The sequence below is a fragment of the Vombatus ursinus genome, unplaced genomic scaffold (assembly GCF_900497805.2).
Source record: "Vombatus ursinus unplaced genomic scaffold, bare-nosed wombat genome assembly UNPS02005659.1, whole genome shotgun sequence".
Lineage (NCBI taxonomy): Eukaryota > Metazoa > Chordata > Mammalia > Diprotodontia > Vombatidae > Vombatus > Vombatus ursinus.
The window spans coordinates 19,863,443-19,886,945 of NW_020945437.1; the positions used below are offsets into that span (position 1 = coordinate 19,863,443).

At 39.5% G+C, this 23,503-nt stretch overlaps 1 protein-coding gene across 2 annotated transcripts in view; it reads right to left on the minus strand.

Moving 5' to 3' along the window:
• ACER3 (alkaline ceramidase 3) overlaps window positions 1–23,503 on the minus strand; it is a 200,915-nt gene that overhangs the window by 87,678 nt on the left and 89,734 nt on the right. Inside the window, exon 2 of one of the 2 annotated variants that reach the window (XM_027848145.1) lies at window positions 14,933–15,043. In XM_027848145.1, coding sequence (XP_027703946.1) covers window positions 14,933–15,043 — 111 coding nt within the window. Of the gene's footprint in view, window positions 1–14,932; window positions 15,044–23,503 lie in introns of those variants that run through there. The other variant, XM_027848146.1, reaches the window with a different exon arrangement.

The following is a 23,503-nucleotide window of genomic DNA, read 5'->3' on the forward strand; positions in this document are numbered from 1 at the left end:
TTTTTTGCTGTTTTTATCTCTTCCTTTAGCTCTTGCTTTAACTCTTCTAGGAGTTGTTGTTGGACTTGTGTCTAACCTGTATTTTTCTTTGAGGCTTTGCTTGATAGTTTCAAATCAATGTCTCCTTTTGTATTTGTGTCTTAAGCTTCCCTGTCATCATTGTAGCATGTATAGTTGGGTTCTTCGTTTGTTTGTTCATTCTTCCAACCTATTTACTGATTTTGATTTAGGATTTTATGTTAATGTTGGACTCTGCTCACTTCTGGGAAGGAGTAGTGTCTAACACGAGCATCTGTGCTCACACAGCTCAGTTTAGGGGCTTCTAAGTTTTCAGTGCTTCCAAAATGGTGTGATCCAGGGAGATGTCTGTTCACCATCCTTCTTATCTGAGATCTGCAAGTTTCTGACCCAGGTTTGAGTCTGCTGGCTTGTGTGTCATTGAATTTCAGTAGACTGATGCTGAACTCAGTCACTGTCAGTCCAGTGGGAGGTTCTGCTGGTTCACAGTGACTGAACTGCTGGATCCTTTGTGGTCTTTGTCTCTTGCCATGGTTTTTCACTCTAGGATTCTATGCTGAGCTAGGTGGCATAGTGGATAGAGCACTGGGTGGGGAGTTGGGAAGACTCATCTTCCTGAGTTCAAATGTGGCCTCAGACATTTACTAGTTGTGCGACCTAGGCAAGTCATTAATCATGTTTGCCTCAGTTTCCTCATCTGTAAATGAACTGGAGAAGGAAATGGCAAACCACTCTAGTATCTTTGCCAAAAAACTCCAAATGAGGTCATAAAGAGTAGGACATGACTAAACAACAAAAAAGGTTAGAACTGAGTCACCGCTCTCTTCCTAGGCTTAGAGCCACATGGCTAAATTTCTGGAATTTGTTTTGTGTTCATTATTCAGCTAGGGCCCCACACATGTGTAGAGACTGCTCTTCTCTGCCCTAGCTTTGTGACCTGGAACTGCGTAATGAATGACAGAGCTGCCAGAAGGCACCCATTCCTGATCCTAATGCTAGTTCAGGGGTCTCCTGGGCTCTCTTTCTGCCCTGGTGCTTCCTGTACTGGTGCTCTATCTAGGTTCCCTTTCAGTCCCTGGGCTCTGGGATGTTACTGGTCTGCTGCCATTGCTATTTCCACTGTGCTGCACTCTTGGCCAGCCCCCACCCCAGTGTCTGCAAACCTCTCTTCTTAGGAAGACCTAAGCTGCCCTAGGTTGGGAAAATGATTCATTGTGACTTTTTATTGACTTTACTGTTCAGAATTCACTCCAGAAATCTTCACTCTAGCATGATTTCTGGATTCTGGAGGTGATATGTTGGGACAAGTAGGCAAAAATATTCCCTTTGACTCTATCTCTCTCTCATTAGATTCTAAACCCTGGATATGCAATCTAGCTTCCAACTGATCTCATCATTCAAATGAAATGGCTCTTTGAAAGTTACCACAGATTTCTTAACTGCCAGATCTAATTGCCTTTTCTCAGTCCTCATCATTCTTGGCATCAGCCTTTGACATTGCTGCTCATGCTCTTCTAAATAATCTCTTCTCTCTAAGTTTTCATGATACTGTTTTCTCCTGGTTCTACTCCTACCTGTCTGACCACTCCTTCTTAATCTCCTTTACTGGATGCTCATCCAGATGACATGTACTAACCATGTGGCATATCCCAAAGCTTTGCCCCAAGTCCTCGTCTTCTCCCTTTATACTTTTTCACTTTGTGATCTCATTAGCTCCTGTGGATCCATCTCTATTTCCCAGATTTATAGATACAGTCCAAATCTCTCTACTGAGCCCTAGTCCCATAACATCAAGTGCCTCCTAAACATCTCAAACTGGATATCCTATAGGCATCTCAAACTCAACATGCCCAAAACAGAACTCATTTACTCCCTAAAATCCTCCCCTTTTCTCAACTTTCCTATTATTATTGAGGACATCAACATCTTCCCAGTCATGCAGTTATTATCCTTGACTCCCTCCTCACATTTATTCCACATATCCAAACTACTGCCAAATATTGTCAATTTGCCTGCATAAAATCTCTCCTATATATGTTCCATTCTCTTCATTCACAGTCACCATGCTTTCCCATCTTAAGTTTTCTTATTTTATTTTCTATTTCTGTCAGTCAGGAGATAACAGATTAAAATCCTGAACCTGCCACTAACTAGTCAATTGACGTCCCTGAGCCTGAATTTTCCCATTTGCAAAACAACAGGGTTAGCCTTGGTATCCCTCTAAGTTATCTTTGACATGGGCATTTTATGATCTAACATTCATTTTCGCTAGCTTACATTTTTTATGATACATTCTAGTGCTGACATTCTATGAGTAAATATAATAATGACTCTCTAATTTTTAAAGTCTAATATACCTTAATCATATCTAATTTTTTTCTTCCAGAACTTGGGCAGTACATCAGTAACTGTAACTTAATGTTGTGAGATTTATAGCGCCTGCCCTTTGAACCAGCAGGAGGTACTATGCCAAGGCTCTAGGGGGTAAGAAGGAGGTATGTGGGAAGTGGGGGAAAAAAAGAAAAAGAATTTGATATTTTAGCAATCTACTAAAACTGGAGTGAGAAACTGCTTCTAGACACATGAAATGTGGGAAAGAAAATCAAGTGAAACAAAGCAAAAAAAAACCAAAAACAAATTAAAAGTCATTACATTTATCAGGCCTGTGTCTTGGGGAAATTGGTATGTTTCAATGACAAGGAAATCTTTCGGGTTGTCCAGTAAACCGTAACTTTTTTATGAAAGCATACCACCAAATTGAAAAACTCCACTGAAGTCAATTAAGTCAGTATGACTCATTTTAATAAGGGCAAGTTTATTTATGTATCTTGTGATGAAAACGAAGCTATCATTTAAGGCTGAAGTAAAATCTATCTTCAGAAGAGTTTTAACATTTAAAAAAACATACTTAAGCAATCACACTTTACATTTAGAATTTTATGGTTTATAAATATTAACTAGAATTCCTGGACTACTTAGAAGATTCAACAAGTATCATTTGGTAATGACTTTAATTATAGAATATCACAACTGGAAGAGACCTCAGAATAAGGAATATCAGAGTTGAAAAGAATTTTAGAACATAGAATGTCAAAACGGGAAGTGACCCTAGAGCTGGGAGAGAACTCAGAACAGGGACGTCAGCAGGACTCTAATGAACTGTAAGCACTGACTCTGAAGTATTTGCTTGTTTTATGCAACAGAAAATAGAATCAGAGACACAAGAGATCCCAGGGGTCCTCTAGTCCCTAGGGACCTTATTTTACTTATGAAGAAACTGAGGCTCAGAGAGGTTAAGGGACTTGCCCAAGGTCATACAGATAATAAAGCAGCAGAGTGGGCATTCAAACTCAGATCTTTACCCAGTGCTCTTTTTCAATGAAAAGTACTGCTTCAGTATTTCAAGACTAAATGGCATAACCCTCATGTCCCCATCAAGTTCCAATCACATTGCGTTTACCCTGTGTAAAAGAACTCTTTGGCTCCAAATGAATTGTGTCTCTTGATATTTTTAATGATCGGTCAGTATTCTGTTACTCCCCTTAAGCTCACTGCTCTCTCCCTGTTACCACTTCCATCTCATCTAACCCTGGCCCTTCCACGACAGTGCTCAGTCATTTCTTGTCTTACGCATCTTTACTGTCCTTTCCAAATACCTCTTCCTGTTCATAAACTCAATTCTTCACTATCCTGGAAAAAACACACAAATTTTCCTTGGCCCTCCTACCCCTTCAAGCTATCACCCTGCTTCTTCCCCTTCACTGCCAACTAGAAAAAGTGACCTAAACTGACTATTTCTACTTCCTTGTCACCTGCTCATTCTTCAGCTGCTCACAATATGTTGTGCTCCCACTGCTCTTCTGAAATAGTCACTTGTGATCTTATCACTAAAGTCAGTGGCCTTTTTTTTTCTGTTTGCTTTCTCCTTTACTTTTCTGTAGCCCATCCCCTTCCTTGAAACTCTTCTCCCTTGGCTTCCAAAGGACAACATTCTTTGGGCTCTCGTACCTCCCAAATTTCTCAATTCTGTTTACTTTGAAAGCTCCTCATTATACACCCTTCTTGGATGTACCCTAAGGTTCTGTCCTTGATTCTCTTCTCTTCTTTGTCTATAATCTTTAACTGGTGAGTTTATCTACTTCCACTGATTAAATTATCACTTTTCTGCAGATAATTTAAAAATTTGTTCAGAGGTTCCTGTAGGTCCTTACTGCTTAGTGCCTTAAACATTTTTCTCAGGCTGAAATAAAGGCTTGTCTCATGCCCCATAATCATACTATATACCTGTGCAGGGGCTTAGGAACTTGCTGCCCACATCTAGGTCATCCTAGACATAAACTATATCTCAATATTAACTTTGGAGATTTCCTTGCATTAAATCCAAGAGGGGCAATAAACAAAGAAATAGAAATTGATCCTTTTGGGGTCAGGCCTTCATGATGGGACCTGGATTCATACATACACAATACTATAGACACATACAACAACATGTATGTAAGTATATAATATATATTTATCTGTCCATGTTGTTGCCTCCTGTTAAAACAAACTCCTTGAGGGCAAGGACTTTTTTCCCCTGCCTTTGTATCTCCAGTGCCTAGCAAACACATACTATGTAATAGTAAATATAGTAAATACTTGATAAATCATTTAATTTAATAGTTCATAAAGCTGTACCTCTATTATCTCTATTTCCAACCTCTTTGCAGAGCTCTAGGACCATTCTTGTATCTGCATCCTTTTGGAAGGCCATCTACAACAGGTGCCTCTACTTTCTTTCCTTTCACTTTCTTCATTCTTTGAGGCTTCTGACCTTGTCATTCAACTGAATATGCTCTCTCTAAAGTCACTAATCATCCCTTAATTGCCAAATCTAATGGCCTTTTCTTAGTCTTCATCCTTTTTGACCCCTCTGTAGCTTGTAATATTGTTAACTACCCCTTTAGCTTTTTGTGATACTAATTTCTTCCTGGTTCTCCTCCTACTTATCTGACATCCTGCTTCTCAGTCTCCTTTGCCAGATCTTTATTCACATGAGGCCTGTTAATAAAGGGGTCAGCAGGGTTCTGTCCTGAGTCCTCTTATCTTCTCCCTTTATACTATTTTGCTTGGTGATTTTATCTGCTTCCATGGTTTCAATTATCATCTCTATTTCAATGATTCTCAAATCTACTTATCCAGGTTTGACCTTTCTTCCAAACTCCTGTCTCACATCTCCCACTACCTATTAGATATCTCAAGCTAGATGTGCTATACACAGATATCTTAAGCTCAACATGTTCAAAACAATTCATTATCTTTTCCCCAAAACCTGCCCTTCCTCCTGACTTCCTTATTACTATTGTGGGTACCACTACCCAGTAACTCAGGCTTAAAACCTGGATCTCATCCTTGACTCCTCACTCAGATCTCTCACCCTCCCCATCCCTACCAATCTAGTCTATGGCCAAGGCAATTTTATCTTCTCTTATATATGCCCCCTTCTCTCCTCTGACAATGCCACCACCTTATTGCAGGCTTTCATACCCTCATGCCTCAACTATTGTTAACAGCTTTTTAGTTGGTTTCCCTGCACCAAATCTCTCCCCACACTAGTCTGTCCTCCACTTAGCTACCAAGTGATCTTCCTAAATTAGTATAGGTCTAACCATGCTATCCCTTTCCCTACTCAGTCAACTCTAGTGGCTCCCTATCACTCTAGGATTAAACATAAAATCTTCTGTTTGGCTTTCAAAGTCCTTTACAACCTGCTTCTTCCCCCCACCTTTCCAGTCTTTTTACACCTTATACTTACACCATATACTCTTGAGATCCAGTGATACTGGCCTTCTTGCTGTTCCTTGGACAAGATGTTGTCTCCCAGTTCCAGGCATTTTCACTGGCTATCCTCCATGCCTGGAATGGTTTCCCTCCTCATTTCTGCCTTCTACCTTGCCTGACTTCCTTCAAGATTCAGCTGAAATCACACAGTCTATCTATAAGAAGCCTTAATTAATTCCAATGCCCTCCCTCTGTTGATTACTTCTAATTTATCCTGTTTGTAGCTTGATTGTACATGGCTATTTGCATGTTGTCTCCCCTGTTAGATTGTAAGCTCCTTGAAAGCTGGGACTGACTTTGGCCTTTCTTTGTATTCCCATTGCTTAGCATAGTGCCTGGCATACAGTAGGCTTTTTATAAATGTTTATTAAGTGAGCAACTGACTCAATTTCAACATATACAAAATTAAATCCCCCATTTTCTCATCTAAATCTTTCCTTCCACCCAACTCTTCTAATTCTGTTGATTCTAATTCTCTTATAATTCTTCGAATTCACCCCTATCCTCACAGTCACCAAGGCTTACTCTATCAGAGTCATTTTTGATCCTTCCCTCTCCATTACTCCCATCTCTCTTTAGGTGAAAATGATCTTTCCCTCCTCACATTTCCCATAGTACTTTCCCTGGACTTGGCATTTGCAATTATCTCCCACTCCCTTACATCACAGTTATCCCTATGCATTTTGGACCTAATGGCATACACACAGTAAATACTTACTAATTTTTTAATGGATTTTTTTCCCAAAATTGAGATATGAACCAGATTGATCTTTTATGGTAGGATTAATAGTTACAGGAATCATTTTATTGTGGGGAGTCTGTCAGGAAGTCCTCTCATACCCCCTCCATATTGAATCCAAATACTCTTCTCTGCAACTTAATGCAGTTAAGTTAAAAAAAATCAAAGACATAAGTACATGATCTAGGCAATATAATTTGTCATCAGTTATTTGATAAAGACCTAAAAGTGACAGTGGATCGTAAACTCAAGACAAGTCAAGGACATGACCTAGCAACTAATAAAAGTGGCTATGACCTTGGAAACATGAATAGAAATAGAGTGTCCACAGAAAGGAATAAAAGCACCAACTGTTCTTTGCTCTGGTGAGACCATATCTTAAATACTGTGTTTTGTTCTGGGAAAACATTTTAGGAGGGGCACTGAAAAACTAAGACAAAGAAAAACTAACTAGAACGAACATGACGTGAAATCACATCATAAGTGGGTCAGTCAAGGGAAATCACATGAGAAATCATCGCTTTAGAGCTGAAGGGACCTCAGAGGTCACTGAGTTCATCATCCCTCATTTTGCAGATGAGGACTCTGAGGCTGAGGGAGTGTAAGCCACCAGGGTCATATAGCTAGTAAACACTTCAAGTAGGACTTGAACTCAGGTCTTCCTAACTCGAAGTACAATGCTCTATTTAATGGACCACCCAGGTGAAACTTAATGGTAAACCATCACTGTCTTCAAGTACTTGAAAGGTTGTCAAATGGAAGAAGGATTAATAAGACTAGCACTGCTCAACCCCAAGGGGAAGAATTAAAACCTAGGGACACAAGTTACAGTTTTCCCCTCAATATTAGGAAAAACTTCCTGACAATTAAAGTTGTCTAAAAAGTGGAATGTGTTGCCTTTGGAGGCAGCATACTTCCCAGACTAATCTCTGGACATCTTCAAGTGGAGGTCAGATTACCACTGGTCAGGAGTGTTATAGGAGCACTTTCTGCTTCAGGTAGGGGTTGGACTCAATCATTTTTGAGGTCTGCCAGGTGAAATTCTCCATTCTATTTCTATGCTACAACAGGAGGCACAGATGAAAACAAATAAAACAATTCATCCTTCCTGGAGATTTACCAGAAGTCTGTATTAATGTTCTCAATAACATTCTTGCTTGAAGCAATGACAGAGGAACATCAAGTCTCGTTTTCATTTCATTCAGTAGTTGAAGTCAACAAGCAATTATTAAGTGCTTACTATGTGCCAGGCACTAAACTAGATGGTAAACACATGCAACAAGAACTCCAGGTCAATTACAAAGCAGAACATGAATAATGCAAGACAGAACAGACATTAGAGATTACAGCTATTATAGATTCTGTGATTCTAAGATAACTGTATGTGCAAGTGCTAGAACAGGCTAGACTAAATGGGGGAATAGCAAGTCACATTTAGTCAGGGAAGATTTTTCTGAGAAGGTAAATTCTGAGTCAGACTTTGACATAATGGATATGGACAGTAAGAGCTAGAGAGCACAGAGTAAGAACAGAGAAGCCAGAATTTGTAACTGGTACAGGGAACATTTAATTTCATTTTGCTTTGCCATTTCAGCAATCATTTAGGTACTTCCTATGGTCAGAGCTTTGGTGCTGGGAGAGATAATTGATTTAGATAAGACATGGCTCTTGCTTTCTTTGAACTTACAGTCTTACAGAGGAATAAGACATAATTTCAGATGACTATAATACACAACATAAAAAATACATTAGAGAAGTAAAAACAAAGTGGTATGTGAGTCTGCAGCGAGCAGGTCATCACAAAAAACTTCAGGGAGGAAGAAGCATCTGAGTTGGGCTTTGGAGGATGTAGAAAAATTCAATGGTGAAGAAATTCAGTAGCAGACAGGCATAGGGATTCTTAAAGTTTTAAATTAACTTAGATTTATATATCACTTTTAAGATTTACAAAGCACTTTGCTTATAACAAATAAGTGTCAGGATCTTTGTTACGTGAATGAGGAAACTTGAGCCTAAAGAGACTGAGCAATTTGCCTGCCATCACACAGTTAGGTATTAGTGTCTCTCTTGATCATATGTCTAGCAGCATTCTTTCTTTCACGCTACGATTCACTTAATAATACAGATACCAACTATGTGCAAGGTTGTTTCTTCCTGCACCACCCCCCCACCAAAGAGGATGCGATCTGGCCAGCACTTGAGGCCAAAGAGCAATGGAAGTTGTGCATCCTCAGTGCTCATGTCAAGTACGACATCTGCCTGGCTTTCATGTCTCCATTCCCCTTTGGGCTCCACTCTTGACTCTTCAGACTTTGTTCTTCACCATGTCACTGAACGGATAGCTCCTGTCTCCCCTCTCTGCTTTTCAGCTCCCTTTTATGTGTTGTATTCCCCCGTTGGAGTGTAAGCTCCTAAAGGGCAGGGAATATTTTGCTTGCATTTTTATTCCTATTGATCTGTACAGTGCCTAGGTACATTGTTGCTGTCATTCAGTTCAGTCATGTACAACTCTTCATGACTCTGTGGACCACAGAACACCAATACTGTTCATGGGATTTTGGCGGGCAAGGATAATGGAGTGGTTTGCCATTTCTTCTCCAGAGACAAACAGAAGTTCAGTGACTTGCTCAGGGTCAGAGCGCTAGTAAAGTGTCCGAGGCTAGATGTGAACTCAGGTCTCCCTGACTCCAGGCCCAGCACTCTATGTGCTGAGCCATCGAGCTGCCTCCAAAAGTGCTTAATAAACACTTGCTGACTTACTGACTTAACCTCAAGGCCACATCTGATGAACCTCCAAGCTCATCTTACTGTCCACTGTCCCTCAACAACCACTTGGTCCTCCTCCATTCAGGCAAGTCTCCTTACTGTCCACGGCACAAGACTGTCACGGGGATCAAAGGAGATGGTAATTGTCAAATGCTAGGTGTAGTACCTTGCACAGAGCAAGCACTATATAGATGTCAGTGATTATCATTATTATTGAAGGTTTCCATGCCGGCTCTCTATCCATTATGCCAGACTGAAACTGTCCTTATGTCCTTATCAGATCAAAGCACTGATCCGGAGCCAGAGGACTGGCAGTCACTTCCCCTCTCTCTGGGCCTCAATTTCCTTTTTTTTAAAAATTTATTATTTATTTTTAACATGCTTTTTAAATTTTGAGTTACGAATTCTCTCCCTCTCTCCCACCTCTTTACCACCTACTGAAAAGGCAAATAATATATCAATTATGCATGTGGAATCATGAAAACACATTTCCATATTAGCCATATTGCAAAAAAAGCCAAAGTGATAAAATTATACTTCGATCTGTACTCAGAGCTCATCAGTTCTCTGGTGGTGAATAGCAATTTTCATCGTGAGTCCTTTGGGATTGTCTTGATCAGAGTAGTCAAGTCTTTCACGGTTGATCTTCATTACAACATTGTTGGTTTTGTGCACAATGATTCTCCAGTTCTTCTTACTTCACTTTGCATCAAATAATATAGGTTCTTGTTATGTTTTTCTGAAACCACCCCCCTCATCATTTCTTATAGCACAACAGTACTCCATATACCACACCATATACCATATACTACAACTTGTTCAGCCATTCCCCAATTAATGGGCATCCCCTCCATTTCCAGTTCTCTGCCACCACAAAAAGGGCTGATGCAGATATTTTTGTACATATAAGTCCTTTTCCTTTGATCTCTTTGGGATACAGACCTAGTAGTGGTTTTTCTTTTCTTCCTTTTTTAAAAAAATTATTTTTATTTATTTTGTTAAATATTTCCCAATTACATGTGAAAAAAATTAACAATAATTTTTTTAAAATTTTGGGTTCCAAATTCTTTCCATCCCTCCTGCCCCTCTTCCCTCCTTGAGAAGGCAAGCATTTTGATATTGATTATACATGGGAAATCATGCAAAATATATTTCCATATTAGCCATGTTGCAAAAGAAAACAAAAACAAAATAGAATAAAAATAGAGTAAAAAAAAGTATGTTTCAATCTGCATTTATGCTTCATCATTTTTCTCTCTGGAAGCAGATAGCAATTTTCATCATGGGTCCTTTGGAATTGTCTTGGGTCACTGTCTTGATCAAAGTAGCGAAGTCTTTCACAGTTCATCATCCTTACAATACTACTGTTACTGTCCAGGAGAACACTGTTCACAGTAATAGCAATATTGTACAATGATCAACCGAGAATGACTTAGGTATTCTCAGCAATACAAAGATTCAAGACAATTCTAAAGGACTTAAAATGAAAAATGCTATCCACCTCTAGAAGAAGACCTGATGGAATCTGAATGCAGACCAAAGTGTACTGCTTTTTGATTTTCTTTATTCCTTTTGGGTTTTTTTGTCTATGATTTCTTTCACAACGACTAATATGGAAATATGTTTTGCATGACTGCATATGTATAACCTGTATTAAATTGCTTGCCTTCTCAAGGAGGGGAGAGAGGAGAGACGGTGGGAGAGAATATGGAAGTCAAAATTATAAAAAAAGGTTAAAAATTGTTTTACAAGTAACTGGAAAAAATGGAACATTAAAACTTAAAAAAAAAATTCCTGTTGCTATGCACAGTGTCCACCTGGTTTTGTTCACTTCATTTTGCATGAGTTCATATAAATCTTGCTATGTTTTTCTGAAATCACCCCCCACCCTTTGTCATTTCTCATAGCAGAATAGTATTCCATCACAATCATATACTAGAACTTGTCTAGCCATTCCCCAATTGATGGACATTCCCTTGATTTCCAATTCTTTGCCATCACGACAAGAGCTGATATAAGTATTTTTGTATAAATAGTTCCTTTTCCATTTTGTTTGATCTCTTTGGGATATAAGACCTAGTCATGGTATTGCCAGGTCAAAGGGTATACACAGTTTTATAATTCTTTGGGCACAGTTTCAACTTGTTCTCCAGAATGATTGCATTAGTTCACAGTTCCACCAACGGTATATTAGTATCCCTATTTTTCCACACTCCTTTCCCCAGGATTCTTTTTTTTTAGTGAGGCAATTGGGGTTAAGTGATGTGCCCAGAGTCACACAGCTAGGAAGTATTATGTGTCTGAGGCCGGATTTGAACTCTGAGTCTTCTTTACTCCAGGGCTGGTGCTCTATCCACTGCGCCACCAAGCTGCCCCTCTCCAGGATTCTTAAGAGCTTTTGACCACTTTGGGACTGACTTTCTCTGGAGAATTTAGTCAGTGAGACTACCTATCCTTTCTCTGAACCAGGACTCAAAATCATGGTAACGGTGGAAGGAACTAGGAATGCTTAGCCTGGAGAAGAGAAGAGTCAGGATGTTGGGGGACAACAAGAGGACTGTCTTGAAGGACTATCATATGGAATAGGAATTAGATTTGTTCTGTTTGGCTCTAGATAGCAGATGTGGAAAAAATGGATGGAATCTACAAAGAAGTAAATTTTGGCTTGATATGAGAAAACATTTACTAATAATTAAAGTTCTACAAATGGGAGGCCACTGGACATGTACAAGCTACATGACCACCTATAAGATATGTTACAGAGGGAGATTCTTGTTCAAGTATAAGCCAGAACAGAGAGCCTTGGAAGTTCCTTTCACTACCGAGAGATTCTGTGATCAGGTGATCTATCCCTAAGACCCTTAGCAGCTCTATGGTTTTCTGATTATTTCTCCTTGTATTTTCCTCAGGGGCTGAATGAGTGAACTGTCGTTCACTGATTCAGTGTCCAGTGGTCAGAATCAGATAAAAAAGGAAATAAATAGGTTAGAAAGCTTCACAAACTATTTCAGAAGGCCCTTGTCACCACGGCACATTGATTTTATTTTTCTTTCATTACTAACAGTAATTGCTGGAATTTTAAAGGTTATTAGTCTTTTATGCTCTGTACTAAAGCTTCTTCCACATGTTCTCTGGACAGAAGGGCACAGCACGTTCAGATCATTTCTGATTAGTCTTATATTAGTCTGATTCAGTCAGGAGACAGTGGTTGATTACAGGTACCATCACACTGAAATTAATCAATTAAAGTTCCTCCATTTAAAGAATTTCCAATGGTCCTTTTGTTCAGGAAGTTACTGTGTCTTTGTGCTTTTACCCCTTCAGTACCTTCCTGCTTTGGTTTTGAATTGTGAAGAGGCATCAAATTTTTTGCTATGTTTCTTTTTACTTTCTAATTTGTTTCATCTATTTTATAGTTTAGTTTATTTTCCTGGTTGTCAATTTCATTTTTTCACTGAAGGGATGTTGGAACTGAAGTTAGAAATGACTACTGATTATAGAATTTTAAAGTTGGAAGGGACCCTAGAACAAAGAAAATTAGAATATAGAAAGAACAAAGAATGTTAGAAGAAGAAGGGGCATTAGAGATGACTTCATACAATTCCTGATATTTATAGAGGATTGATCCAGAGAGAGGAAGTCATACACTTCTATGTGGTGGCACAGCAGAGACAAGAGCCTGAATCACTTGACTTTCAAGCCCCTTGGGGAAAATATAGGGCTCTTTATTCAAAACAAGGCTTCAAAGCCTTCAAAAGAAGTCCCAGGACGTCTTTTCTAGTTTATCTCCACATTAAGACCATGCCTACAAAGAATCACTTATATGACTTTGGGGCTGTTCATCCATACTATACTTGTTAAATGCTAGTGAATGTCACTGTTGACCTTGTTATGTCTTCATGTGAAACAGCAGTGAAGGGTGACAGTGGCAGAAAGAACCTGAGTATTGTGAGATGGCGGAGGAGAGATCTCAGCGAATGGCCTCAGGTTTTTGCTTTTTTTTTTTTTCAGTGAAACATGAACAAAGGTTCTTATCTGAGATGGTTGAGAGAGAAGCAGCTGTGGTTTGAGGAGGGAAGAAAAGGTTTGAAAGAGCTGTCCCATGATGGACTATGAGTCTCCTGCCTGACGAACAGCCTGACTCAGTTCAAAAAGGCTCATCACCAGAAGACTGGCCACCACACCTAGCCAACAATTGTTTCTAGTCTAGATGGCAACTTTTCAAGGATGTGTGTTGGGGGCTCCTTTTTTGAAACAGATTGGATTACCGCAATAGCCTCCTAACTGCTTTCTCTGCTTGAAGTCTCTCCTCTTCCTCTACAATACATTCTCCACAGAGAATATCACTGAAGTGATATTCCTTAAGCACAGGCTTGACCATGTCTCTTTCCTTCTCAAAAAAGCTCCAGAGACTCCTAATAGGATGAAATTTACCAATCTGGCTTTAGTGTACCTTTCCAGGCTGATTACCCACTATTCCCCTTCCTACACTCTAGCCAAATTGGTCTCCTTGCTGTTCTCTTTACTCATATCACTCCAGCTTCCATTTCCATGTCTTTGTATGCCTGCAGTGCACTCTCTCATCACCAAAGCTCCCTTGAAAGGTCAGCTCAAGCGCTATCTCCCACATAAGATCTTTCTTTCTTTTTCTTTCTTTCTTTCTTTTTTTTTTTTTTTTGGCTAGGCGATGGGTTTACACAGCTAGTAAGTGTTATGTGTCTGAGGCCGGATTTGAACTCAGGTCCTCCTGAATCCAGGGCTGGTGCTCAATCCACTGCGCCACCTAGCTGCCCCAAGATCTTTCTTTAGTCCCCTTCCTCCCCTGCCCTCCCCTCTCTGTATTTATGTACCTACTTGTATTTACTTATATGTGCAAATGTTGTTTTCCCAGATAAGAACGTAAACTCTTTGAGAGCAGTTTGTTTTTGTTACTGTACCTCCCAGCAGGCAGATCAGGTACATGGCGGGTATATGCTTGCTAACTGATGTCCTTGAGACTCTTCCAGATCAGAGTATATGATTATGTGTCTGACCCCAAAAGGAGAAAGAGATAGTAGCTAAGAAAAAATGTCCTGTTGACCTAATTCCTCTGAGATTTTCATTTCCTTGTTTGTTTATTTGAGTACATGCCACAGTTTCAAAACTGCAATGGTATTAAGCTATTTGGTAGTGATTGAGGACTTCTCAAGAAGGCTTCTGTAAATCTGCATAAAGAACCTTATTTACAGTCTTTTTTTTTTTTATTTACAGTCTTCTAAACTCATGTCGGGCTGGATCAGTGACTGAAGGCCAGAAAATTTTCATTTTACTATCATAGAAAGTGCCTCAGCATATAGGTATCCATCTACTTTAACAAAAATACAAACAAACCCCCAAACCCAAAAAACCAGACCAACCCCACCTGGAAATCCATATCAAAGTTTTCATTTATGCACACGAAAACATGAGCCTTAGTTTTTGCTTAATAGGCTCCCAATGCCAAAGTGTGACCATTTACTTTTATAGACGGAAAAACAAAAAGAACATGCCAGTGCTGAGGATGATCATTTCATGGGAAGCTCCACCCATACCTGTAATACCCAAATATACCTGTAAGAGCCAAATAGGAAGCTGTGTACCGCTTTTCCAGTCCATCTCTGACTGTCTGAATGGCACCACAGATTGGAGGTAGAATCATAATCAGGTTACTCAGTGTGTTCCCTGTGGCAGAAAGACAAAAGAAGAGATTTAGAATGAATCAATAAAACATTAACTAGTTATTGATTCCCTCACCAAATGTCTTCTACGGTTCTCGAGGGAAAGGGATCTCATGGTCATTCCAGCAGCCATCTTAGAAATAAAAGGGACCTCTCAGAAGTCAGCTAGCTCAATCCTCACCTGAAGCATGAATACTTTCTGCAAAATCTTTGATAAGTGATCATTAGCCTATTTGTTCTCTGCCTGACAACATTCAATAAGAGAACTCTCTCCTTTATAGTTTTGGTTTGGTCATGTAACTTCATAAATTTGGGAACTCCTGGTATAGAATTTCCCTGTACCAATGCAGATCAACAGTTCATCTATAATTTTTATCTTAGAGAGTTAAGTGGGGCATTATGAGGAGAAGTGACTCATCCATGGTCACCCAGCCAGTAGAAGAGAGACACAGTACTTGAACTCAGGTTTCCCTGACCCCAAGGTTACCCCTTTATCTACTCTTTTTCTCTCCATCCCTCTTATCTACCAAGCTGACTCTCAGTCATTTTACAGCTCTTCCTAATCACAGCAATGGCACAGGTGACCCTGTGAAACCCACACCTAAAGCATGACTCCTCTTTATAATATCCCTGACAAGTGGTCACGCAGCTTTAGCTTGAATATTTCCAGGGCCTGCAAGCTAAATACCTCATAAAAGAAAGGAAGGGGAGAGGAACAAGTATTTATATAGCATTTAATATATGCTGGCCACTGTGCTAAGCACTTGTACAAATGTCTTTCAAGCTTCACAACACTGCAATGTAAGTGCTGTTATTATCCCCATTTTACCGTTGAGAAACCTGAGGCAATAAAGGTTAATGACTTGTCCAGGGTCACACAGTTAATGTGGACCTCATGTCTTTTTTATTCTAGGCCCAGTGCTCTATCTACTGCTCCACCGGCTGCTTCATAAGACAGCCCATTCCATGAAGTTGGACACTACCACCATTTTCCAAGCTTAAATTGACTTCAAACAGATGTTTCCAAATAGAACCCATTTATCATATGATAAACTATAATTTATAAAAAATATTTTGCCAGGAATTTCTTAAACAGAAACACTCAATAATATAACTATCAGGATTATGCTTTTCTTTTTTGATTGTTATTCAAATAAACTAAGTATAATGGAAGATTCTCTGATTTCCTTACCAACAACTTAAAGAACTGCTAATTGAAATAAAGGATTCTACTTGTGTTGCTTGACTAAATGACTATAAAACAACCTAAAGGCAGTGTGGTATAATGGAAAGAGCAAGAGATTTGGAATTAAAGATCTAGATTCAAATGCCATCTTATAAATGTTTTAATAAGGAGGAAAAGCCCATTATAACTTGAATTGTATATTTTTGAACCATTTTATTTATTACTGATTTGATCTTTTAAAATTCACTTCAGGGGCAGGCACAGTGGATAGAGAACCAGCCCTGAAAGTCAGGAGGATCTGAGTTCAAATCTGGCTTCAGACTAAACACTTGATACTTACTGGCTGTGTGACCCTGGGAAAGTCACTTAACCCCAATTGCCTAAAATAAATAAATAAATTTTAAAAATTCACTTCAAGTGTAAATTTGACACATATTAAGCATCTGCTATTTATTTACAAAACACTTACTATACCATACAATGAGGGACATGCAAAGCTACATAAGATGCTAAGATTCACTCCTTGACCTTAGTGAGCTTAAAATTTGGTGGGAGATGTACTGTAAGAAATGAAGAGCAGGTTGATTTTAGAAAAAGATGGAAAGACTTGTATGATATAATGAGCAGAACCAAGAGAATGTTGTATAGAGTAATAGCAGTATTGTTCAAAGAAAAACTGAATGACCAAGCTATTCTGAATATTATAAATACTCAAAACAACTACAAAGGACCTATGAAGGAAGATGCTATACACCTCCAGAGAAAGAACTGATAAATAGAAGTATGCATAGTATGGTTTCAAATATGTATATATATATACACAAATGTGCGTGCATGCATGTGCATGCATGCATGAGAGAGACAGAGAGAGAGGAAGAAAGAAATGGTGGCCTTCTCTAATGCTTAGTAGGAAAGGAGGGAGGGATAAAATTTGGAACTTAAAAGTATAACAAAAAATAAATTTAATTTAACTTAAAAAGTTTGGTGGGAGAGAGGAGAAAAGAACACAAATAACTGTAATGAAAGTAGCCTGTTAAAGTACACAAAAGAAGTACAGAATATTATGAAAGTTTCAAGGAAGGAAAGATTATTTCTGATTGGAAAGGAGGGATTGGGAAGTGGTATGATTCAGACAAGATAGTAAACCTCCAGTTACTGGAAGTGTTCAAGAAGAGGCTGGATAACCTTTTCTCAGGGAAGCGGTACAGCAGTAGGATGTGGGTGATCCTGGCTTGGGTGATCTTTGACTTTCCTTACAAGTCTAAGATTTGTAACATGGTATGGCATAGTGGGAAGAGTCCTAGATTCAGTGAGAGAAAAACTGTGTTCTACTGTGTGACCCTTGGTAAATATTTCTCCATTTCTTGGCCTCAGTTTCTTTTTCTACAAAATGACAGGGTTAGATCATATTATTTCTATGACTGCCTTCTATCTCTAGCAATCCAAATCTAGGATTCCTATAGGTAGACATGGGAATGGAGAGGCATCCCAAGAGTAACCTAGGACAAATCACTTCCTGTCTCTGGGCCTCAGTTTCTTCATCTGTAAAATGAAGGTATTATACTAGATAACCTCTAAGGTCCCTTTTAGCTCTAAATCCTATGATCCTATAAAAATTAGAAAAGCTGACACTGGTACGGAGAAGCAACTCTCCAGAATCTAGGGGAGTTTTCCATATATGTAGTACTACAGAAAAAGATAAAGAGAACATGTGGTCCCACCCCTCATCGACAGGAAAGAAAAGCTAATAAAAGAGAAGTCCTTGGAAAGGCAAAAGCATTTAGTCTCTTTTTTACTTCTGTCTCTGCATAAAGGATAAAATGTGAATAGCTTATGAAAATTAACCTTGCTCATAAGGAAAGAATGAAAACTCAAGGGGGGAGGAGACCAAGATGAGCAGGGAGAGCCAAAATAATAAGAAAAGGAAGCATAAAAGAACAAGAGAATAGAATCTACTCAGTGACCTGCAATGAAGGAGGGAAATTTTACAATCACTTTTCTGAGGAAGCATCAAGGACAAGAGCCTTGAACTCTGGGGAGAAGACAGAGGTTATGCCCCTTTAAAAAACTCAACAAATAATAAAGATACATTGTCAATTAGAATTGGGTCACTCACAATACTAGTAAGTGCTAAAATGAAAAGCTGTACTTTGAGAGTATACATATAGGTCTCTTTCACTACAGGCGACAAGCATTTACTATGTGTCTACCATGTGCTTAACTTGAGTTGGATATACAAAGATGAAAAATGGCATACTTCAAGAGTTTACAATTTAGGAGGGATAATTAACTACAAAATAAATTAGAATGTGGTAACTGCAAAGTAGCCAAAATATGATGAGAGATTGAAGGAAAGAGAGATTACTCCCAGCTGAAAAGGGAAGTCAGGGAAGATTTCCTAGCGGAAGTTGTACCTGACCTGGATCTTCATGGAAGTAAAATATTTCAAAAGGAGAAGTCGGAGAGGTTAAGAAGTTAAAAAGAGAAATTCATTGCAGGCAGAGGTGCAGGGTCTGAAAGGGGCAGGGGACAGTCAGTGTAGCAAACTGAGTAACAAAGAATGCACTAAGTGAAGCAGGGTGAGATGCAGCTAGAAAGGCAGGGTGGGTCCAGACTAGGGAGGGCTTTGAAAGCAGCACTCAGGAATAAGGCCCTGTAGATTCAGCTAGGGAGGGATATGCCTAGGCATCAGTAAGAATAAGTGGGCAGTGGTAGGTATGAAGGATAAAAGAGAAGCAGGCAGATATGAGAATTAGGAAGCTGTCATCACAACCCAGACAAGAGGGCCTGAGTTAAGTGGGAATGCAAAGGTGGTTGAGAACTGACCTTAGTATTTATAGACAAGTTATCTTAACATGAAAATCTGGGAAGGCATTAGCTCAAAAAGTCAAACCATCAATTGAACCAGCTTTGAAAAGAACATAGGCAGGATTTGGGGAAAAGCAAATTTAATTTTCTTCTGTGACAAAATGACGGGTCACATAGGTAAGGAAGGAGTGATGAATAAATGTACTCCTAGTTTCAGCACAGTTTTCGATTCTCCCTTACATGACATAGACACAGGAAAATTCAGGGATGAAGTAGATAAAACACTGGAGTCAGGAAGACCTGAGTTCAAATACAGCCTCAGATATTTACTATCTGTGTGATCCTGGGCAAATCAATTAATCTCTGTCTGCTCATTTCTTCACCTATAAAATTGGGATAATAATAGCACCTATCCTGCAGGGTTGTTGTCAGGATCAAATGAGATGATATTCATACAGTGCTTTGCAAACCTTAAAGTGCCATATAATTGCTAGCTATTATTATTATTATTTTTATATTCATTGAAGTCTTAAATGTATGTTGAATGACTAATTATTTATGTGTTATGTGTCTTTCATCACCTTTTAGACTGTCAGCTCTCTGAGGGAAGAGATTATGATTTCTTTGATCTCCACTCCTCCAATGCCCAACAAAGGAACCCGTACGAAATAGGCACTGAATAAATTCTGAATTCATTTGAAGGTAAAGGGCCAGTATTTGGTGGTGGTTGTTTTTTTTTCACTTAGTCAGCAGAGGGCAGCAAAATCCAGCTTCTGGGAAGCAGGGACTCTATGGATAGTGGCTAGCCAGCCTATAGGACATTCCCCAGTATGGAAGGGGAAAAGACCTGACTGTGGGAAAGTGAAAAGCAGGCCATGAACAGGTGAAAATTGGGAGTTTTGAGAAGATAGGGAAACAAGGGTTTCAAAGCTTCGAAATCAAGGGTCTATTCGCAGCTTCAAACAAAACCTTCCATCTCTGGCCTGCATTTCCTATCACATCTTCACATTGGCTGACATGCCTAGAATGCTGTGGCGCCTCATCTCTGCTTCTTAGTTTCTCTGGTCTCTCCCAAGGTTCTGTTCAAATCCTCCCATCTGCAGGAAGCCCTTCTCAGTCCCCTCCACCTTCTGACACCTTTTACTTCCAGATTTCTTCCCTCTATCCTGTATTTACATGTCTCCCCCATTGGGACATTTTTATTATTTCTTGAGGGCAGGGACAACTTTCTGCCTTTCTCTCTATTCCCACACTCAGTACAGTGCTTGGCATACAGGAGGTGCCACCTTTGGCAAACAAGAAGGACGACTGAGATTCTGGAAGGGAATCTGGAACTGCAGTCAGGTGTGCCAGTTTGAACAAAGAGTCCAAGCTGTAACCTAGTCAGAGGCACAGTCACAGAATCTTAAGAGATAGAAGGGACCTCTGAAGTAATCTTGTCCAATCCTTCCTGAGAACTAGAGCCAGTGAGGCTCCTATAACCTGGGAGACCAGTCTGAAGGGCTGAAATGGTACTGTTCTCTCTGATTCTTAAAAGGGTGCACACATCTCAGCTAATTGCTGATGCCTGCCTTATTCTGTAGGAGGTGATAAACTAGTTGAGGAAGAGGATTTCTGCACTGGGTAGGCAGTCCCTCCCAACACTAAGATTCTGCAGTGCACACACACAAAGATAAATAACATTACAAGGCAATACACAGTAAAGGTGAAACAGGATACAGAATAAGTGTTCAAGAGTTTACAAAAAGAAGGTACAGTGGGCTGGGGCAGTTTAGGAAAGCTTCACAGAAGTAGTAGATTGTGGTTGGACATTAAGAGATGGGAAAAATTTGGAGAAAGAGAAGAAAAGAAGACATTCCTAGAAGGAGGAACAGAATAAATAAGGGAATAGCTCTGTTGTGTTTCAGGTTGGGAGGAAGGCAGTAAGGAGACCAATCTGGCTAAAGTAAAGGGTTTATCTAGAGAGGTACAGCAGGGGTTTCCAATTTACATTGTATGTTAATTTGAAGTTTATGGTACTCAAATATTTTTTTACTAACAGTATCAAAATCTTCTTAAGTTTCAGAAACATTACATTTTAATCTGAGCAAAGGGAGAAATGGCTACTTAATTCAATTCAACAAACAGGCATCAACTACTAATCTTGTGCAAAAGATACAAAGATAAAAAAAATGATAGTCCCTAGCCTACAAACACAACTTTAAAGTGGGTAAGATGGCTGAGAAACGTAAACAAATAATTATGATAGAACTTAGAGTACAATTAGGTGGCCAGGAAAGGTCAAAGGGAGGTGTGTGAGAGAATGGGAAGAGAGGGATAATTTTAAGCTTGGGAAATCAGGGAAGGCATCATGGAGGTGGTGGCACCTGAGGTGGGCTTTGAAGTGGAAGGCTATATCAACAGCTAAAGATGTTAGGTGTTTCCCTTCCAAGTTATACAAGTAAGCATTTAATAAGTGTTTGCTAAATTAAATGATATAGTTGTTTCCTTCTTTGTTCATTTAATATATAATACAATTATGAAGACTTTATGAAGAAGAACAGATTAGATTGTTAGTGTTCAGTTGTTTTTGATTGTATCTGACCCTTCACGACTCTATTTGGGATTTTCTTTGCAAAAATACTGGAGTGGTTTGGCATTTCCTTCTCCAGCTCATTTTACAGACGAGGAAACTGAGGCTAACAGGCTTAAATGACTTGCCCAGGGTCACACAACTAGCAAGTGTCTGAGGCCAAATTCTAACTCAGGTCTTCCTGACTCCAGGCCTGGAACTCTATCTACTGCACAATCTAGCTGCCCAGTACAGATTTAGACAATATCAGGGAAAATAGCTGAGTAGAGAATGGCATGAGCAAAGGCATGAACAGGGAACACTGAATTATTCTGTAAGGCTTTTGTCCAGTCAAGTCCCTACAGGGTACAAAGAAAGGCAAAAACAGTCTCTGCCCTCAAGGAGCTCACAATCTAACAGAAAGAGACAGCATTACGAAGAACCTTGTACAAAGACACAGACAGAAAAAACTGGAGCCATGTCAGAAGGAAGGCACCTGCCCTGAGAGGGATCCTACAAGTCTACTTATAAAAGGTGGAATTTTAGCTAAGACTAAATAAAGCCAAGGAAGCCAGAAGATGGAAATGAGGAAAGAGAGAATGCCAGGCATGGGGGTCAGTCACTGAAAAAGCAGAGTTGGGAAATGGAGTGTTGAGGAACAGCAAAGAGACTAGTGACACTGACTGTAGAGTATATGGAGGGGATTAAAGTATAAGAAGATTAGAAAGGTAAAAAGGTCCAAGTTATAAAGAGCTGTAAAAGTCAAACAGAAGATTTTCTATTTGATTCTGGAGGTAACAAGGAGCCACTGTAGTTTATTGAAGAGGGGGGTGAAATCCAGTAGTCAGACTTGAGTTTCACGAAGATCATTTGTGTGAAGAATGGACAAGAATTGGGAGTGACTTTGGGCCAACCAGCAGGTTATTGCTATAATCCAAGCATTAAGTGATGAGGGCCTGGACAAGACTTGGCAACAGGCTGGATACCAGGGGGTAAGACAAAGTGACTGATATGACATCTAGGTTGTGAGCCTAAGGTAGCTAGGAGGATGATGGTGCTCTGTAGACAGTTAACAGGAAAGTTTTTTCAGAAAAAATACTGAACTCAGCTTTGGACATGTTAAGTTTAAGAAGTCTACAGGACATTTAGTTCAAGATGTCCAATAGGCAGTTGAATATGCGAAACTGGAGGTCAGGAGATAGGTTAGGCCTGGACAAGGAGATTTGATGATTAAATCCATGGAAGCTAATGAAGTCACCAAATAAAATATTATAGAGGGAGAAGAGCACCCAGGAGAAAATCTTGAGGATACTCATGTTTAGCAAACATGATCTGTATGAAGAGCCAGCAAAGAAGACTAAGAAAGTGTGATCAGACAGGAAGAGAAGAACCAAGAGAAAGCAGCATCTCAAAAACCTAGAGAGAAGAAAGTAACAAGGATAAGAGAATAAATGATGATGTCAAAGGGTACAGAGAGATCAGGAAGAATGAGGTTTAAGTAAAGACTATCAGATTTGGTAATCAAGAGGTCATTGGTAATTTTGGAGAGAGGAGTTTCCATTGAATGCTGAAGACAGAAGCTGACTGCAGAGAGTTTAGGTTCTCCTCTATTTAGGAGGACAGGAGATAGAGGCACCTATTGTAGATGGCCTTCTTAAGAAGTTTAGCCATGAAAGGTAGGAGAGATATAAGATGATAGCTAGCAGGGATGGACAGATCGAGTGAGGGTTTTTTGGTTTTTGTTGTCTTTTTTTTTTTTATATACATGAGGCAATTGGGGTTTAGTGACTTGCCCAGAGTCACACAGCTAGTGAGGGTTATGTGTCTGAGGACGCATTTGAACTCTGGTCCTCCTGACTCCAGGGCTGGCACTCTATCCACTGTGCCACCTAGCTGCCCCAAATCAAACATCCTTGTTT